The sequence below is a fragment of the Syngnathus scovelli genome, chromosome 9 (genome assembly GCF_024217435.2).
Source record: "Syngnathus scovelli strain Florida chromosome 9, RoL_Ssco_1.2, whole genome shotgun sequence".
Classification (NCBI taxonomy): Eukaryota; Metazoa; Chordata; class Actinopteri; order Syngnathiformes; family Syngnathidae; genus Syngnathus; species Syngnathus scovelli.
In genome coordinates, this window is record NC_090855.1 from 4,782,120 (window position 1) to 4,801,141 (window position 19,022).

Below are 19,022 nucleotides of genomic sequence, written 5' to 3' on the forward strand. Positions count from 1 at the left end.
TCACTCTGTAAATTGCAGATAAAATTCACAAATGAATTCAACGTAAACTGATCTGATTGCAGCTTTGGTTGGCCAATCTAAACTCATCCCACCAGAGAAGATGAAGCACAGCATCAAGCTGGTGGATGAGCAGATGAACTGGTGTGACAGTGCCATGGAGGTGAAATCATCACTACTACTTTTCTTTTCATGCCTAAGCATCAATAATTTATATGCTGCCTATCGTTATGCAGTACCTGCGGGACCAAACTGATATGTTGGTGGTTGGAGTCATTGGCCTGCAGGGAACAGGAAAATCCACTGTCATGTCTCTGCTATCAGCCAATGCCCCCGAAGAAGACCAAAGGTAAAGAAGACCACAAAATGTACATATGTCATCTGTTTGGTTGCTAAAAATCCTGAGTTTGCGTATTTACAGTTTATAGTAAATACATCCAGCTCTTTTTATTTCTTATTTGGACTCAGGACATTCATATAACATTTGAAACGTCCATCTGTGCATGGGCGTGGGTTTTTCAAAATGTAAACAAAAGAACTCAGCCAGACTAGTTTCTAGTTTCCCAGGTGAGATTGGTGCCACAAGGTTTCCAATTGCCCAATTGGCACAATGCCACTGGATTAAACATTTTCTCACACTACAGCCTTCAATTTATTTGTAGAAAGCGTATGAGAGGGGGAAAAAAGGGATGTTGGCAATGTATTTTTAAGTTAAAAAAAAAAAGTATATTTTTGAACCCAGGGGTTACGTATTCCGAGCCCAAACTCAAGAGATGAAGGAGCGAGGTGGAAACCAGAGCACAGGAATTGACTTCTTCATCACCCAGGAGAGGATCATCTTCTTGGACACTCAGGTGGGAATCAAAGTCATGAACTTTGGAGTGTGACAAGTTCCATTTTTCTCTTTTGTTTTGTTCCTTCAGCCAGTTCTCAGCCCCGCTATTCTGGACCACCTCATCAACAACGATCGCAAGTTGCCCCCGGAATACAATCTGCCTTACACATATGTGGAGATGCAGGTTAGAGACTAGCCATTGTTAAAAATATAATCCGTACCTGAAGACAATAAGGCAATTCTGAATTAACATGATAACTTCCTCTGTTACAGTCTCTTCAGATTGCCTCCTTCCTGTTTACAGTGTGCCATGTCGTCATTGTGGTTCAAGACTGGTTTACCGACTTAAACCTCTACAGGTGGGTACTTGTTTATCCGATACCACTGTGTGTGTAAAAAAAAATAAAAAAATAAACGTGCATAGTGGCACAAGGAGACATCCAAACCTCCTGCCTGGAATGTTGGGCATTTCTTCTTGTACTGTGACAGGATATTTGTCTTCTGCTCCTTTCATAAGCTCAGTTATGTTGTTCTCACAGTTGGTCTAAAGGAAGATGTGAGGACAATTCCGGGCTTGTTGAGAACTTAGTGTACAACATCAGATGTGTCTTATTTACTTTCTAGGCTATGCTATTACCCACTAAGGTTTCCCATGATGGGGAATTATTTTGAGTATTTTAGAAGATTCCATCTGCAATTTCATGCTCGGCAGATTTTCCACCACTATTAAAAATCAAAATCTATAAGTGGTCATTTTTGGGCTTTCAGGTTTCTCCAAACGGCCGAAATGTTGAAACCTTCCACGCCATCTGCAAACCATGACAGCACGGGCTCGTCCGGCGGTGAGGACGGCGCAGAGTACTATCCGCATATAGGTGGGACTTGTTTACTTACTTGTCCAGCTACCTTTTCAAAATAGTTTTAATTCACAAAGCTCCCCGTCCCGCTTCTAGTGTTCCTCCAGAACAAGAGCAGGCGTGAGGACTTCTGTCCGAGAAATCTGAAGGACATGCATATGGTGGTGGACAAATTAATGGCCCATTCTCACCTCAAATACAAAGGTATGTTCTTCGTCTCTTTTCATATTAGTGTTTTGTCAACATGAAGCAAAATATATACCAGAATTACTGCAAATCTCATGTAATATTTTTTAAGGTTCACTGTCCATGTTGGACTGCAATATTTTCCCTGGCCTGGGTCAGAACTATATGACGCCCGAAGTCAACATGTTCCTCCTACCCATGCAGGACATGGACGGCGAGGATAATCTCACAAAAGCAGGTGAGGCAAAAATGAAAGAGGCTCAGCTCAACTTTCATGTCTTTAACTCTCGATTGTGTTTTGTTTAGGGTCCACTCTGACGTATCCCCTCTTCTCCTTGCTCCCGGGTTACAAGGGACACCCTTCCTTCTCCACCATGATCTCCAAACTGCGCAGCCAAATATTGGCCATGCCCCGCTGTCAACTGTCACACACCATCCTCACTGAAAAGAACTGGTGTGTAAACAACTGCTGCACGTCTTGTAGGAAATTTGACCATTTCATATTTTAAATCACTAGACCATTTATTTTTTTATTCAGCAGAAAATGCATGTTTTTCCTTACATTCCAATTTTTACAGGTTTCACTACGCGGCTCGAATCTGGGATGGTGTCAAAAAATCCTCCGCCCTCTCCGAATACAGCCGCTTGCTGGGCTAGAATCATCCTAATGCTTTTCTAGAAGGCCCCAGCGACATGGCTTGGAAAAGTTTGCAGAGGGGGAAAAAAAAGGAGGCTAAGGAGGACATCACCTGGGAACGTGAACCGTTTGGAACGCCCTGTCAGACTACCTGGCCTGTATCTTCTTTCTCTGGGAAATGAAGTGCAGCGGAGCGGTGGGAGTTACGCCCCGCACCACATGGGTGGGAAAGAAAAGCAGGACGGACATGTCTACGCATGATGAAACGTCCGTTATTGAACCCTGTGACGGCGCTTTAGCCAAAGCTTTTCTCATAATATAAAAAAAAAGTCTTTCATTCATGTAATGTTGAAATAAAATTTCACTTTTGTCAATAACTACAATACTCTTCTGATTAAAATTTGAGACGCATTCTCTTCTCATTGGCATACAGGAAATGCAGAGTTTAATTTCCGTTTGTTGCGGGCGAGACGTGTGAGGTTGTAGATTCAAAAGAGGAACAAGATTTATATTTCCACTGACCACAAGGCCGGATGCTGGAATTGTAGTCTTGCTCTTCAACATCAACATCGTTGTGACATGATAATGGCGTTAAAGAAAACGTTGTGGCTCTAAAACGGCCTAGAACATCTTATTACTTTTGTTTTCTCTGCTTGCAACACAACCAACTCCTAGTGGAACGAAACATCTTTAGTGATTAGATCTATTATTGTCACCCAGGTTAGTAAAAAATAAAAAGTTGTGTGACGACGCATGTGCATCATTTTTTTTTTTTTTTTTACCAAAAGAAGAGGCGGAATGATGGGAGTGGTCGAAGGATAAGACACTCCTTCTAGAAGATGACTATATAAAGAAGGGAGGATCTAATGAAAAGTCACTTGCCGTCACACAATGCATCACCTGCTGCTCCTCGGGATTTTACTCCTTCCTAAAGGCAAGTTTTTGCGTTCTTGTGTGTGTTTAAGATAATCAATAATCCATTTATGACAAAAACTAAAGTCATAATTTAATTTCTTTCCAAAGCCTCGACACTGAGGTGTTATCAGTGCGCTGCAGGAAGCTCACCTACTTGCATCGACGCAACAGAAGAGTGCCCTCCACTGGCGACTCATTGTAGTGCACTCAAAATAATCGTGTATGCAGGTACCGCGCATGTTTTGTGTGTTATGCAGTCGGCCTAAACAGTATCAGGAGTTCTAAAATCTGATTTTAAATTTGTTATCATGAAATTGTAATACCGTAATTTCCGGACTATAAGCCGCACCGGACTATAAGCCGCACCAGCTAAAATTCAGGGATATTTTAGTTTTTTTCTTACATAAGCCGCACCGGACTATAAGCCGCACGTGCACATGAGTTTTTTACAAAGAAAGACAGTACACAGAAAGCCGTAAAAATCCATAAATACGCCTCGCCGCCATTTAAGGCTCAGGGTTCAAGGTAACTTTCTGAATAAAATGCATTAAAAGTTCACATTCATTACAACTTGTTTTTGGTGAGCAAAATGTCAGAAGAATTGAATTTAAATGCTGATTGATTGGGTTTTAATACAATGCAGATGGTCCACTGCTTTGTGTAATCTCTAAGAGAAAGGGTTTAGAGCCCTTTGACGCAGGTCACCTAGCGTGCATTCCTACTAAAGCTCATAATAGTCACAAGCAACACAGCCAAAATAAGCAGCAGCCATAGTAGTGTTTCAAAATAGTATTTTTGTTGTTTTTTTTCTTCAAGATACCGCACAACAGTGGTCCACAGCCTTTTTACGAGTGTATAAAAGTGATCAAGTCATCACAAAAATCACAAAAAAAATCTTATATAAGCCGCACCTGACTATAAGCCGCAGGGTTCAAAATTTTGGAAAAAAGTCGCGGCTTATAGTCCGGAAATTACGGTAATTTATTTCCAAATGTATATTCTCTTCATTCTGTAGTGTTTCTCTTGGCTGCATGACTTGTAGATATTTTTTGCAGGCGAGTCGGTTATTGCAGACATCAATGGGAAAAGCTGCAGCTTCGCTGACCAATGTGCACAAGCCTCGGTCAATTTTGGTTTAACCAGGACTGTTCTCAACAACGAGTGTTGCACTACTGACCTGTGTAACAGCCTCCCTGCACCGGGTAACACATTTGCTATTGCTTTTTTGACTTGGTGCCAGGATTCTTGGATTGAAGTTACGCCACAGATGATTTTCTCTTCCAGACTACAGCAAGAGCAGACCCAATGGTAGAAAATGCTTCACTTGCAATGACCTACAGTGCAATGGCACTGTGGAATGTCAAAGCAATGAGTCCCACTGCATCTCGACGATAGGTAACGATCCTACATAACTCCCCAAAATATGACTCCTTGATGCCCACAAGACTTTGTTTCTCAGTGGACTTGAAGGGCCAGAAAACAACCATGAAGGGCTGCGCCTCCAAGCAAATGTGCACCAGTACGGAACAACTGCAAGATTTCATTGGGACTCAAATCAGCTGCTGTGAGGGCGACTACTGTAACAACAGCAACAGACCAAGAGCTGGATTCCTGATTTTGGTAGCGCCAATGCTGTCTTTGATTACATGGCCTTAAATTGTTGGCAATCTTTTTACAACTCAGCCATTCTTTATGTAGAGCGACAATTATTTTTTCAATCATTGTACTTCCTGTTAGCAATATGAGAGTCGCAAAAAATCAATTAATAAAAAGCTTGGGGAAATTGTTTCCCATTGTGTAATACATCAATGGCATTTCAATGTGGAATTTGCGCCCCCTTGTGGACTCAAATAAGAAAGCCCTTTTTACATTTCAGCTTCATAAAAAAAAAAAAAAAATGTATACCCTATCCTAGGAACATTTTAGTGGCCTCAACATGACATTAGGGGACCTGATGCATCATATACGAGGAAATCTTAACAATTTTAACACTTTTAAAATAACTCAACAGTCCTTTCCATGAATAAACCTGCCAAACCACACATATGCAGAGATACACTGAAATTGATGAATCACTTTGTGGCTGAACTGCAAATGACCCACCTTGCCTGAGAGCAAGTTTTTACATACAAAGCAAAACCGACATTCCCTCTTTAAAAGTGATTGTGTGTTCCTGTTGGAGTGACTGATTGATTATGTTAGAGATTAAAATTGACTATGCAGAGTCATCAATCAAGCAGTGATCAACCTGTATTGTTCCTGCCATGATAAATCCTAGCCACCCTCGATCTATTAATAGCAGACTTTGAAATGGGAAGGGAAGCAACTTCACGTTCAGCGTCGGAACGTCAAGACGAAGGACCTCATCTGGTAATCCGACTCGGTTTAACATGCAGCTGTCGAATGTGCTGATGTTTGTCCTAATAGGTGTTTAATCTTTTTTTATTCAAAGCTACCACCTTTCCTGTGATGGGTAACCTGGCATCCTCCAGCTTCATCACCCCAAATCCAAGGAGATTATCTTGGGGACGGCCCAAAGAGGACACAGTCAAGCTGGAGGATTTCTTGACCAAGTGTGAAGAAGATCTCTGGAGCGTCAAACGAAAGCAAAGTCGCTCCATGAACAAACTCCATTTGACAGAGAGTGTTCATTACGTCCACCTAACTCTGCAGGAGCAAGCCGTTGGTCATCCAAATGGGAACGGAATGCTGAACCCTGCTTTTGTTGGAGATCCGTGATTTGCTCCAATCCGCAAGACCACCGATGAGTTTTGCCAGGAAATGAGGCCTAAAAAGATTGTTGTTGTTTGATTTTATTGTTATGAGTTTTTGCTGCAGCACTTGCTTTGAAGCAGAAAGGCCTTCCCGTTGGTTTGTTCATCGTGTGAGAAGAGGAAATCCTGTCATGATCACACCTCTGACTTCCGGTACTGCTCGTTGAGGATTCATTTTATTTTAAAATATATTCTGGTAACTATAATGTTTCTCTTGTTTTGCCTTTGGCTGTTGTTGGTTTTTTTTTTTCTATAATTTTCATGCATTGGGCTGCACATTTATAATACTATATAACTTTTAAAATACTTATGTTTTATTATTTATATATGATGCAAATTCAGATGAATGAATTTTAATTTTAATCTTTACACTTGTTTTGTTCCTTATTGTCGGCAGGATAAAAAGACAAAATCAAATTTTGTAGCAGGGCACCTATAGGGGAAAAAAAATACACCAATGGATAATTTTGTCTTCAATTAATTTTTTGGGGGCTTGTGAGAGGAAGCAAGTGAACTTCTTGAAGAGAACATGCCGCAATTCCCCTTTTGAAAAGACTGAAACGAAAGAAGCTTAACTAAGAATGATGGTGGTTTCATGAAATGATTAATATTATCCACAAAGCAAAAATAAAAACATAGGGAAGTTAAGGCAGCAAAAATAGAAATGTTCCATTTGCAAAGGTGGAAACGATACTGGCGGAGTTTACTCAAGTATTTAAAAAAGAATAATCTATATATTTTTTTAATTTGTGGAGGTAATCACAATGAATAAAACACAAGTGATGACAATGAGGTGTATCTTACTTTAAGTTAGTTTTATAAATCAAGAACAATTTGGAGGATTTTGGCTACTATAACTAACCTATGACTTTTTCTTTTTAATTAAATGACAAAATAAAAAGTTGAGTAAAACGAAAGGGAAAACTGCAGCATAGTGTGTTGTTTTTGTTTTTTTTCTTTTGCATGTGGTTGGATGTGTCATCCTGTCACACTGGGGGAGGTTGTACTTGTTGTGCCACTGCCTCAAAACATCTGAGAATTTGTTTGCTTGTCACATTGCAAGAGGACACAATGAGCACTGTAAATACTTTTCTATTATTTCTCTTCTTTTTCTCTCAAGGTATGGCTTCGACTCTTGATTTCAATATTTGCCCTTGATAGAGAGGATTTACATGTTCCATTCTGTTGCAGTCATATGTGTTAAGGCATCATCCTGGACCATTGAGATGCCATCTTCAGTGAAAGGACTTCTTGGATCTTGTGTGGTGATTCCCTGCTCATTTGACTATCCCAATCCACACAAGGCCATTAATGAGTTTACTGGGATTTGGTTGGATCCAGGAAATGACGTCATCTATCACCCCGAGGGGTCAAAGATAAAGAACCTGTATCAAGGTCGAACCGAGTTGGTGGGAGATGTCAGACAGAAGAACTGCTCGCTGAAGATCGACCCGCTTCAAGAAAGCGACCAAGGGCCTTTTCATTTCAGGATTGAAATGAAAGACGTTAATAATTTCTCTTACCGAGACAAGACTGCCTCCATACAAATGATACGTAAGTTATTTGAAGTGGAACTGAGTGTAAGATTGAAATTATGAGCAATACTGCAAATACATTGACAGTTCTTGTTACCATTTAGCTTTTTTAGTGATAGCCTACAATTTGGAATCCATGTGTCATTTGGTTTTCCCAAAACAAAACAGAAATAATAGAATAAAAAATAATAATAAAAATAAATTAATAATAATAACAATAATAAATATTTATTGTTCCCCAAAAAATTAGAAGTGCTTTTCCATTTTTGAGTTAGTTGAAAAACAGATAATGGACAATTTGAATTTCTATTTCAACTTAGGCATGAGTATATTAAAAAAAAAAAATACTGTACCACTGGCACATTCTATGCATTCATTTAATAACAACTCATTATAACAACAAAACATTTTTCTGTATTCACAGATACACCAAGTCCTGTCGAATTAAATGTGACGGAAGACAAGACTCACCTATACGTGATTGCTTCCTGTTCTGTCACTCACTCATGCCCCCCCTCTCCTCCTATCATCCTCTGGAGTCACTTCGGACGTCAACTTTATCAGACACGACCCTTGAAGAACGGCCAATGGGAAGCTACGTCCACGCTGACCTTAAATCTTGCCGATGCTAATAACACACATTTGCAGTGCCGTGCCACGTTCCGGGGAGGGCAACAACTGGAGGCATCCAGAATCATAAATGTGAAATGTAAGTAGATGTTGCTAGTAGATTAAAAAGTGAGTACCGACTGTAACGTAACCTGTGGCGGACAGTGCATTTGGTACCCGGGTCTTCAGTGTGGACTTAATCCACCTCTTAATAGCACAATTTAACACACTTATAGAAAGAAATCCAATATAACAACATGCAATTCCATTCCAAAAGCCTTTAAATCAAATTTCAAAATATTCCCTTATAGACAAAGATATGGCCTTCACAAGAGCAGAAAATCAAGAGCATACAATATGTATGGTTGTATATTCAAAGACTGCACACATATGTGAAGCTCTCATGTTTTCATGAGGCATTCTCAGGACCTGGTAGAAAAAAAAGAAATGTGCTGTGCCATATTGTGCATGTCCATGTTATGAGTTACTTGTAATTCCCAACTATAAGTGTGAATGGTTGTATCCTGCCATTTTCACGCAACCAGTCTGCAATTAGGTGAGTTTTTCCATAAACGCCACAAAAAAAGCACTGTAGTCATAAATACTTTACTCTATTTCCTTAATTTCACTGCCAGTGTGTGTTCCTCTCCAGACGCCCCTGTGAATGTAGACGTCTACTACTCTGCAAATATAAAGGAGGGTGAGGCAGCACGTTTTGAGTGCAACTGTGATGCCAACCCTCCCGCCAGCAGCTACGAGTGGCATAGCCAAGATGGTGTCGAGCTGCACAAGGGCAAAGTCTTCATCCTAGCAAATATCTCCAGACACACAGGGGGCCTGTACTGCACGGCTATCAACGCCATGGGGAACGCAAAATCATCACCTGTGCAGCTTAATGTGACGTGTAAGTAAATTTTACTGACATTCAGTAAAGGTTATTACAGTATTTTCTGGACTATAAGTCGCTCGGGAGTAGAAGTTGTACCAACCATAAAATGCATGATAAAGAAGAAAAAGACGTATATAAGTCGCACCGGCGTACAAGTTGCATTTTTGGGGGAAATTTATTTGACTAAATCCAACACCAAGAACAGACATGAATCGCCAACAACAGGCTGAAAGGTACGGTATGCTAACATTACATAAACGAGGAACTGAGAACGTGCCTGACCTAACATATTAAGAGTTATTCAAATAACTATAGCATAAATAACATACTAACAAATTAATAGAACCATCCGCGTCACTTCAAATGATTGAATTTACTTCTGAACAACTCGGCTAACCCTGGAAGTACAAGACGCAGCGCTTCCTCTTCTACGTGACTCATCGTCAGTTGCAGTTTCAATTATTCCACAGGCCTAGTCTGTAAACTACAATGAATACAATGTAAGTGTTTCAATATGTTGCACACATGGTCACTCCACGCATGCGGGGTTTGTTGTCAAGATAATAAATTTACTAAAACACACACCACAACAGCGGCAGTTACGGTCAAGACCCGGCGAAACTCCCGCTCACCGTCTACTACTTCCGGGTACAGAGGACCCGTTATAAACATCATACACTGTCCATGTTACACACAAAATTATACATTGTACAACAATAACCGTATGTATCATATTCTCAAACAATAATTAGCTCCGACTACCAGCAGTATATCATCATTTCAACAGCGTTACTCACCTGAAACGCAGCACAACAGCAGCCGTTTCAGTCGAGAACCAGCGAAACTCCCGCTCACCGTCAACTACTTCCGGGAACAGAGGACCCCCCGTAGTTGTCCCAGGTGCCTTATTGAAATTCCCAATACTAGCCACTGATACGATACGATACTATTTGCATATAAAGTGTTCAGATTTGCATATAACGTGTTCAAAAACAAATTAATTCAAAAAAATAATTAACATGGCGGGTGAGTATGAATGTCCATTCAAATGTTCCAGAAACCACCATGGGCCCCACACATTTAAAAAAATATATATATATTTAGCACACATAAAATAACACAAATGTCATATGAATTTTTTTTTTTAAAGAAAATAAAAACATGCGCAAGTAAGACTAGCAACCCTGAAGGGCTTATAAGGTGTCTCCCTCAGATTTCAAGTTAAAATTAAAGAACGTTTTTATAAAAATATATAATCAATCAATTAGCCTACCATTTTAATTAGGCAATCAAGGTGCTAAAATATGCCCCCGCCCCCTTCTGTTTTGTTCATAGATCCACCTGAGATTAAAAGCGTCTCATCCTGCTCCTTGGAGGGGGAGATGGTAAAGTGTGTGTGCATTGCAGAGTCCAGACCCCCAAGCAATGTCGAGTTCTTCCTGAATAACACAATCCTTTCAAGACCTGACATAGACTGGCATGATTCCATTACCATCGGTACTCTGCGAGCATTTCTTCCATCTTCTGACTTGGTCTACTGCGTGGCGAAGAACACGCTGGGCAGTGCCAGCGCCGCCATCACTTTACCTGCTCAAAATGTGGAAGGTGTTATACTTGATTGAATTTCCAGTTTGGATGACGTGAATTGTGACTTTTCCCACCCTATTTTGTTTTAATATAGGCAAGATGCTGTATGTTTATATTATTCTTGCAGCTGGAGCTGCTGTGATGCTGGTGATTCTGATTCTCTTAGTAGTGCTGATAAAAAAATGGTAAGTAACCGCAAGACTACAGTGCAACTTTCAAAATAGCCCATTCCAAAAGTTCTGACAAAAAAATAGGATTTCAAATCATCATGCACGATATCAGCAACAATTAAATATTTTCCCATTTTTTGCATGCGATTAACCATAAGTAGTTTCAGAAAATAGTCACCTTTATTGATTTTCTATTTTAACAATCATTTAAATTAAGCAGCTGACAACTATTCATTTTATTGAATATTAGGAATTAAATCTAATTTCACATCTTATCAGTGCCAAGTGGTCATCGGTGCGTTCTCTAGTGGACAAAATCAGAAAGTGCAGTTTAAAAAATAATAATAATTTTACTGGGGAGTGGCATGTGGAGAAATTGACAATAAAGCTGACTTTGACTTGACTTTGACTTTGACTTGACTTTGAACCAACCTACAGTACCTTAAGTTTTCACTGAAATTTAACATTTCAACAGTTCTGCCAGCAGGGGTAGCTCAAGAGTCGCGTCTGGCTCAGAGCATCACCGTAAACCTGGAGAGGCCCTTGAAAATGTCGTAGCAGCAAGGTTCAATTTTCATTCTTCTCATTTCATTTTTTCATATTGGAAACTTTCCACGTGCAATAAAATGTATCATCTTCTGAATTCATGTCCTCCTCCAAGGAAAAACATCAAGGCTACCCAAGCTCAAGGCAGCATGTACGACGAACATATCTATGGCAACGTGAGTGAGGTTTGTGAATATTTCCTGGGAGTTGTTTCATTTTATGTTGTCTTTGAGTGAAACTTATTTTTCTCACAGGCCGAGTGGACTATAAACTGTGATCCAGTTTACGGCAATGTGTAAAGAGGACCTGCAGGTTCTCTATTTGTGTTGTTGTGAGTTTCTACAAAGTCCTGTTTGAAATTTACAGTTTTATGTTTTTATGTCATATTTTGGAATAAACTTAGAATTGTTGCACCTTGCACAATCATGCAAAGGAGTATTTGAGCTGAAAATATTGTCAAATAAATGTCTCAATGTTGATTTATCATACCTGACGTCATCACAGTGTTTTGCTTTATTGGAAAAGGGTGGGAGGGAAGCTTGCTAGAAATTTCCTGGTGGTAAGAAAAGTACATGCATCTCCACTGGATGCCGTTTCCAATTTCAATCTCTTGAAATGCGCAGAGCAGAAGTTTCATAAGCGCTCACAACACAGGAAGTGAGTTGACAAACACATATTGTGCAAGATAAAGACGATAATTCCCTGAATTGTTATCGCCCACGTTTCCATTGGCCATAGACTTACCACTTTTTACAGAGAAAAAAAAAAAATTGTCTTGAGTCATATATTAATCTCACAGCTATCCATTTTCATTTTTGTGGCCAAAAAGGATGACTCGATTGTGTTATTTAGTCATATAAGCCACATTTTCATATATGCTGTGATCCCCTCCTCGTTCGTCCATCTGACATGCCGCTCGCTGCAACGACATTAGACAAAGTCAACTCGAGTCAGGAAAATGAATTACGTGCGGCTGTATTCTAACCTGCACATTAACATAAACCGGTTCCTCCACAACATTCCCGTCTGGAAGATTTTTATTGTCTTGTATGTTGCGATTTTCTTTTCTAGAAATTAGAACACATTTAAAGAGACCAAAACACACACGAATAATGCAATTGTGGTTTTACATACCTCGTTGGTGGGTTTGGAGATGCTCTACTGAAGTTTGCATAATGTCCAGAGCCTGCCCTCAGAAACGATTGTGACCTGGGAAAAGCAAGTGATGGAACGACAGACAGACATATTGGATAAATAAATCGATAGAGCGAGCGATCGTTTGTCCATTAGTTAGTCAGGGAATAATGATCGGAAAATCGGTCCCGATTTCACATGATGATTATGGGGTGTTGTGTGTAGAGTTTTAAGGGGGAAATAATTGATTCCATTTTTGAATGCGGCTGTAAAATAACAAAGTGCACAAGATTGAAACTCACCTTTTGTGCTTTTTCCAAACAAGAAATCCAGCAGCGAGAATGATCCCGACTGCCACAAGCGGTACAAAGATGTAGACGTAGATGGTTTGCCACTTATCTCTGTTAATTAGAGCTGTCAAAAATAAAAACATCATCGTCAACAATGTCAACAATATTCATTTGGGATTTCAAATGGAATTCGCATACATTGTTGACCGTCTGGGAAGGCTGAAGTTATGGAAATAATTCCTGCAAAAAAAGAGACACCTAATATCATGATATGATTTAATTCCGGCATCAGTAGTTGACGTCAAAGTCGATTCATACCTGGATTAAGAGTGACCGATGCAGCATCTGGCCAAAATAGTTATACAACAATTACTTTCTATTTAAAACAACAACAACAATATTTTGGCATGATGCTTACCTGACGCAACTATCAGGACACGTTGTTTATAAAAACTATAGCTGTCGTTCTTGGCAATGATCCTCAAGAAAATAACCAGTGGGCTTTCCATTAACTTTTGAATCCTGAGTGTGCAACTCTTGTCGCTTTTCTTTCCTAACAAGCTGGTCTTTCCTTGGTACCTCTCCACCACAAATGTGCTATTGGGGTGATAAATGAATGCGTAGCGATCCCTGTCGTAGGTATTAAATGTGCTTTTCTCCGTCAGTTTCCAGAAAAGCCGTATGTTTCTTGTGTGCTGATACGGTGGGTAACTGAACGTACATGGGATGGTCACACTTTGGCCCATCACTGCAGTGACGGTTCGGTTGACTTGCAAACCCCATGTTTCACCTGGAGGAAAAATAAATTAATAAAAAATAAAATAAATACACATTTATTCTGTAAAACCCCATGCGAAACACCATGATGCTACTCACCTTTTGAATGCGCAGCTAGGAAAAGAACGATGACCGTAAACTCAATCAAAGGTTGCAGATAATCCATGGTAGACGTCCCAAATCCGATTCCAAACTTGTCCGCTACATGTGTCCGCTTTTAAACAAGCGAAACCCGAAGACAAGAAGACACCTCATTGAACTGCGTGTTAAAACTTGAGAGGAGAGGTCAATGCTGGTGAATCCTGATGTGAAATATTTGGGTGTGTTTCCTGTTGCTTTGCAGTAGTGATTTAGAAAAAGGAAGTTGGTGAGTGTTCACTACAGTAGTGTAAAGCAACAAGTTTGTTTCTGTTGATGTGAAATGAAAAATCTATTTTAATATAGCCCTCTGTTGTGCAAGGAAGCATATAGGGTAAATAATTTGCAGTTTTTTTTTAATCAAATAGCAAAAATTTTGAAAACTTGAAATGTCCACTCAACTCTCGCTTGTGGTACGAATTAATTAATTAATCTAACATATATTTAGAAAATGTTCCATTATTAGTCGATTTAAATAAACTGAAATATAGAAGATGGATGGATTATAACTTAGAAAAAAAAGACGGTCACTTAGTGAGACCAAAATATTTGCTTTATATCACAGATGAGTCAATCGTGAGAGACCATTGAGTGGTTAGGGTTAGTTTCACTCTTACAACATCCTGTCTGGGAAAAAGATTCAACACCCACACTTTTCCAGTTATCAATGCAAGAACTGATTTTTCTGTTTAATCAACAAATCCCAATCAATCAACAACCAAAAAGACTCAATAAAAAAGACACAAAATCTCAATGAAAATGTGCTTGGGAAAAAAAAGCCTACTAGAACACAGAGAGAGAGAGAGAGAGAGAGAGAGAGAGAGAGAGAGAGAGAGAGAGAGAGAGAGAGAGAGAGAGAGAGAGAAAGCGAAAGAGAACGAGAAAGAGAAAGAAAAAGAAAAAGAGAAGGGGGAGGGAGGGAGAGAGAGAGAGAGAAAGAAAGAGAGAGAGATGTGCTATTTGCTTCATTCACCACTAGGTGGAGAGCGGTATTGACAAATCCAAAGTGAACTTTGAGTCTTGACTCAATCAGTACAATTTCAGTCTCATGACGCGTGTGATAGAAAGTGCAAATCTGCACAAGAGTTCCCCAAAAGAACCAAGAATGAAATCCGGGACACTTGCAGTTGATGATGGATGACAGGTTCCGTTCCAGCGCGGTTCAGCGGTGGGCTGACAGTGTGCGAAGACCACCCAGATGGAGCTTGTGACTTCAGCGGAGGAGGAAAACAGCCAAGCCGGACGCCAGGAGCCGCGCATCCGCTCCCGGAGGAGGCTGGCCGGGGTCAGCTCGCCCGATCTTGCCGCCGCACGGCTCACCTTGCCCGGTGTCATGGACGCCGAGGGGAGGGTGGACGAGTCTCGACTGAGAATGCACATTTTCAAAAACGGTATCAATGCTTGATTTGGTCATGAATATTTAGCCATTGTTGTTTTGCAAAATTCTCACAGAATTTAAACAATTGCATCAATACGCATGCCTTTAACTTTGTAGTGATTATGCAAGTGATCTAATTATCCCATAAAATATTTATTTACAGCTGCAACTTCCATTAGTCTATTTTAATTTAATATGCCCATGATTCTGAAAAACTTAAAATAATAATAATAATTATAGTTATTGAGTTAGAACTTTCAAAGTTATCCTCCCCAAAATGGACCAAATTGGCCTAAAAATAACACTATACATAAATTTGCACCTGTTAATTCCATTGTTAGAAGTTTTCAATATGTTGCGACCCCTAATAATAATTCAAACAATCCATAAACAAAGAACTTGTAGATCTTAAAACATAAATAATAATGTAATACATCTGTTAATTTCCTTTTTCTAAGCATACCTGTGACCAGTCGTAATTAAAACAATAAAAGTAATAATTTTCACATCATCACCTCCAATAAACAAAGCAACTTTCAATAAATTTAATTGTAATATTTTTATTAGTGCCGCTGAATGAATTTGAATAAGTCTATGACCCTTAATAATAGATAAATAAATAATTGAGAAAAAAACTAGCTAAAAAAAAAGAATAACAAGCCTTGTGGATACCAAAACAGAGAGTTGCTTATGGTCTCATGCACAGAGGTTGAAGTGCTTTTTGCTAGAGGCAGTCAAGTGATGCTTTGCCCTCATTGTCCAGGAAATCATCAAACATGCAAGTGCACACTCAAACAGCCCCTCAAGCAAGCATTGCTATGAAAGTCAAATGGAATTTGAAAAGAAGGCAAGCCTTTGAAAAAAAAAAAAAAGAATAATCACATGAGGCTTGAACAAAGATCTTCAGTGAAGTGTGTGAAGCTAACAAATGAAGCTGCAGTTAAATTCATATTTTAGAGCTGACGTAACGTGAATATACTTTAAGTAAGCCATCATCATGGCAAGAGGGAATATAAAATATATTCCTGTATGTGTTGGAACAATAAGAAACATGGATGTAGGAATTCAAAGAAAAAGATTAAAAGATCAGGAGTGGAAAAAATTGCGTAACAGAGCGTCTCAAATCCTCCAGCAGCAGAGCAAAGTTCACTACATCTGCCCTTATGTCCTACATCATTGATTCCTGTGACCTGTGGAATTTTTGGGATATTTTTTAAAATGTATTTAAAGTTGGATATATTTATATAATTCCCACGAAAATTTTAATCCATGTTCAGCATTAACCACGGGGACAATTTTAATTCCATTTCTAGGAGGCGTATCTCCGAGTGAGCGTGGCCTGGCGTGGCGCTTCCTGTTCGGGATGTACCCGTGCGGTTCGACTGCTTTAGAGCGTCCTCTGCTCCAGGAGCAGCTGGCCGTGCGTTACCAGGTTATGAAGACAAAGTGGCAGAACTTCCTCCCCTCTGCTGTACAGATTCACCTCAACGGCACTGATGGTAATCACCCGAAAAAAAAGGAGGAAGTGTTGATTGTAATTGTCTATCGAATGTGATTGACAGCTGAGCTGGTGGCGGCGGTTGGATATTTTAACCAGAGGCAAGCAGTGGTTCAGCAACAGGTTGATGACTTGAACGACGAGGTTCGAGACAGGGTGACGTTTTTGGAGCTTCAGGCACAGGTTTGTTTGATGAGCACAAGTGATATTTAGTCTTGAAATAAAATTTTTTTTTCTTTTTCAGATATTGTTTGAGCGCGTTTCGTTTGACCAGGAAGAGCTTCAGGAAGCCATTCGGATTATTAACAAAGATGTCCCAAGAACCAATAGAGACCTGAGCTACTACCAGTATGGATCTGATTTTTATTTTTTTTAAATTTGGGAGTTAGATTAACTCATTCACTGCAAGCCCAGTTGAAATGGACATTTGACGTAAAATTGTAAAAGGGAGTGAATGAGTTAGCTCTACAACAGCACTTTTTTTTTTTTGTATTTTGAATTTTTTATTTGCTTGGATAAGTAGTTATTCTTCTATACTTTGGGAATTGTATAACTTTTTTTGTGTGTTTTTAGAGGTGAAGGTTTGGGGAATCTGCTGGTGCTGAGAGACATCCTAATCACCTATGCTGCTTTCCATCCAGGTAAAAAATAAAGAACTTACTTCATGTTCTTTAGCACGGGCTCACCTCCAATTACAACTTTTTCTCATGCAGAGGTGAGTTACGCCCAAGGAATGAACGACCTCTGCAGCCGATTCCTGGAGGTCATGGACTGCGAGGTTGACAGTTTCTGGAGTTTTTCATGCTACATGGAGAAATTCGCCAAGGATTTTCGAGAAGATGGCCTGCGCAGAAAAATAGGTGGGGTTGCCTGTTACAGGTTTCATGTTAGGAAACAGAAGTTAAATATTGACTAAATGTCATTTAGAGTTGGAGGCGGCCCTGTTAAAGGAATTGGACCCTCAACTTCACGTCCACTTGGTCACAGACAGCATGGAGAGCTTCACTTTCTGTCACAGGTAATATTTAAATTTATATGTTCACTTGTAACCCTTATTATGAGCCACAGCCAAATACGCAATTATTTATCTGTGTGTGTGTGTGTGCATGTCGGGGGGCACACAAGATGGCTGCTGCTAGGCTTCCAGAGAGAATTTGAATACAGCGATGCATTACGCTTGTTCGAGATCCTGAGCTGTGATCACCTGGAGCTCATCACCCAGCAAGTAGACCGAGCCCGTTACCAGGAAAGGGTAGCCCAAAAATATTGTACAGGTAAGAGCTTGGGCTCTATTTTTATAGATAGGTACCTTGAATCTTGTATATAAAGCTAATGAAATATTTGATTGGCCATAAATGAAGTCGGCCGTGAGCACTCCCACAGCGGCGCAGCCCTCCCTCTCCCCTTTTTTTTTTGCCTTGTCTGTAGATGAGTGTGATCCAGAGCTGCAGGCCGTCAACACAGACTTTACGTTTGAGCTGTTCATCTGCGCAGCCATCCTTTTGGACCACAGAGACACTCTGCTGCAATGTCAAGATGAAGTCCAGCTGATCCAGTTCACCAGCAGGTTTGCATTTACACTCACTAGACAAATTGTGCCTATTGGTTTAGTTTTGATTGACACATTTAACAAAATATTTATTGTAGAGGTTTTAAATTTTAGTGATGAAGAACTCCATCCACATATACGTGTTTCTAATACATCGTAGATCTAATTATCAGCTAAAAATGTCCTTTGTAATGAAATATAATGTACCCTTTGACCTTTGTGCAGCCTTCAGGGAACCCTGGACTTGAACAGCACACTGAAGAAAGCGGAGCAACATTTCTTCAACTACTGCAAACGTTGCGCTTGGGACTGCATGAACTGCCGCTGTAGAGCACACAAAAGCAAAGAAGAAGACTTTTTATATCAGCTTCGCAGTTTATTTGTTTTAAGATAAGACTGACTATGTTAGTCCTTCTCACTTTTTTTGGAACAAGGGTCCAAAACATGTTTAAAGGGTTAATGCAATATTTAGCTACTGAGGTGACAGATAACAGGTGGTGGTAGTAACATACTGTGGTTATATTTAAAATGACTTATGTAACAAGTGTGTATATCCACGTTTTGGACAGTGACTGAAAGAATGGGCAGTGAGTGAAAGAAAAAAAAAATCAACTTTTGTTAATGTTCACATACCAAATAATTTTGTTGTCTTTCATCTTTTTAATACAAGTATAAATAAAAGACTGGAACAATGTAGTTGCATTTTTTTTTTTGTAAATTA

General features: G+C 39.6%; 6 protein-coding genes across 10 annotated transcripts in view; 4 read left to right on the plus strand and 2 right to left on the minus strand.

The window, feature by feature from the left end:
- Positions 1 to 3,262, plus strand: part of smg9 (SMG9 nonsense mediated mRNA decay factor) — a 4,310-nt gene extending 1,048 nt beyond the window's left edge. Inside the window, exons 4-13 of the mRNA XM_049731277.2 lie at positions 63 to 160; positions 234 to 346; positions 740 to 851; positions 921 to 1,016; positions 1,106 to 1,191; positions 1,601 to 1,707; positions 1,786 to 1,893; positions 1,988 to 2,113; positions 2,182 to 2,329; positions 2,454 to 3,262. Coding sequence (XP_049587234.1) covers positions 63 to 160; positions 234 to 346; positions 740 to 851; positions 921 to 1,016; positions 1,106 to 1,191; positions 1,601 to 1,707; positions 1,786 to 1,893; positions 1,988 to 2,113; positions 2,182 to 2,329; positions 2,454 to 2,532 — 1,073 coding nt within the window. The 3' untranslated portion in view covers positions 2,533 to 3,262. The remainder of the gene's footprint in view (positions 1 to 62; positions 161 to 233; positions 347 to 739; positions 852 to 920; positions 1,017 to 1,105; positions 1,192 to 1,600; positions 1,708 to 1,785; positions 1,894 to 1,987; positions 2,114 to 2,181; positions 2,330 to 2,453) is intronic.
- Positions 1 to 10,120, minus strand: part of si:dkey-79d12.4 (uncharacterized) — a 15,387-nt gene extending 5,267 nt beyond the window's left edge. Inside the window, exon 1 of the mRNA XM_049731228.2 lies at positions 10,032 to 10,120. The gene's annotated coding sequence lies outside the window, so the exon portion shown is untranslated. The remainder of the gene's footprint in view (positions 1 to 10,031) is intronic.
- LOC125975592 (urokinase plasminogen activator surface receptor) lies at positions 3,370 to 5,230 on the plus strand. Its single transcript, XM_049731357.2, has 5 exons — positions 3,370 to 3,446; positions 3,536 to 3,655; positions 4,483 to 4,629; positions 4,712 to 4,822; positions 4,887 to 5,230. The coding sequence occupies exons 1-5, from the start codon at positions 3,404 to 3,406 to the stop codon at positions 5,081 to 5,083; spliced, it is 618 nt and encodes a 205-aa protein (XP_049587314.1). The 5' UTR covers positions 3,370 to 3,403; the 3' UTR covers positions 5,084 to 5,230.
- Positions 7,203 to 12,025, plus strand: si:dkey-238d18.5 (myelin-associated glycoprotein). Of its 5 annotated transcripts, none has more exons than XM_049731269.2 (9): positions 7,203 to 7,321; positions 7,393 to 7,755; positions 8,161 to 8,445; positions 8,998 to 9,249; positions 10,570 to 10,839; positions 10,916 to 11,006; positions 11,467 to 11,556; positions 11,653 to 11,722; positions 11,792 to 12,025. In XM_049731269.2, the coding sequence occupies exons 1-9, from the start codon at positions 7,273 to 7,275 to the stop codon at positions 11,834 to 11,836; spliced, it is 1,515 nt and encodes a 504-aa protein (XP_049587226.1). In that variant the 5' UTR covers positions 7,203 to 7,272; the 3' UTR covers positions 11,837 to 12,025. The 5 variants fall into 5 exon arrangements, with proteins under 5 accessions (XP_049587226.1, XP_049587227.1, XP_049587223.1 ...); XM_049731270.2 differs by having other exon boundaries at positions 11,653 to 11,713; XM_049731266.2 differs by having other exon boundaries at positions 11,467 to 11,722.
- A 7-nt stretch (positions 12,026 to 12,032) lies between these two features.
- On the minus strand, positions 12,033 to 14,069 carry LOC125975581 (myelin-associated glycoprotein). The gene is made up of 8 exons (XM_049731341.2): positions 13,838 to 14,069; positions 13,380 to 13,751; positions 13,280 to 13,306; positions 13,160 to 13,201; positions 12,974 to 13,085; positions 12,672 to 12,746; positions 12,523 to 12,604; positions 12,033 to 12,456 (listed from the first exon to the last, which is right to left on the minus strand). Exons 1-8 carry the CDS (start codon positions 13,902 to 13,904, stop codon positions 12,382 to 12,384), a joined length of 852 nt encoding a protein of 283 aa, XP_049587298.1. The 5' UTR covers positions 13,905 to 14,069; the 3' UTR covers positions 12,033 to 12,381.
- A 1,005-nt stretch (positions 14,070 to 15,074) lies between these two features.
- On the plus strand, positions 15,075 to 18,997 carry si:dkey-238d18.4 (TBC1 domain family member 15). Its single transcript, XM_049731300.1, has 10 exons — positions 15,075 to 15,267; positions 16,568 to 16,753; positions 16,817 to 16,935; positions 16,997 to 17,100; positions 17,326 to 17,393; positions 17,466 to 17,612; positions 17,680 to 17,770; positions 17,878 to 18,026; positions 18,181 to 18,319; positions 18,527 to 18,997. The coding sequence occupies exons 1-10, from the start codon at positions 15,075 to 15,077 to the stop codon at positions 18,693 to 18,695; spliced, it is 1,365 nt and encodes a 454-aa protein (XP_049587257.1). The 3' UTR covers positions 18,696 to 18,997.
- Positions 18,998 to 19,022: the final 25 nt, after the last annotated feature.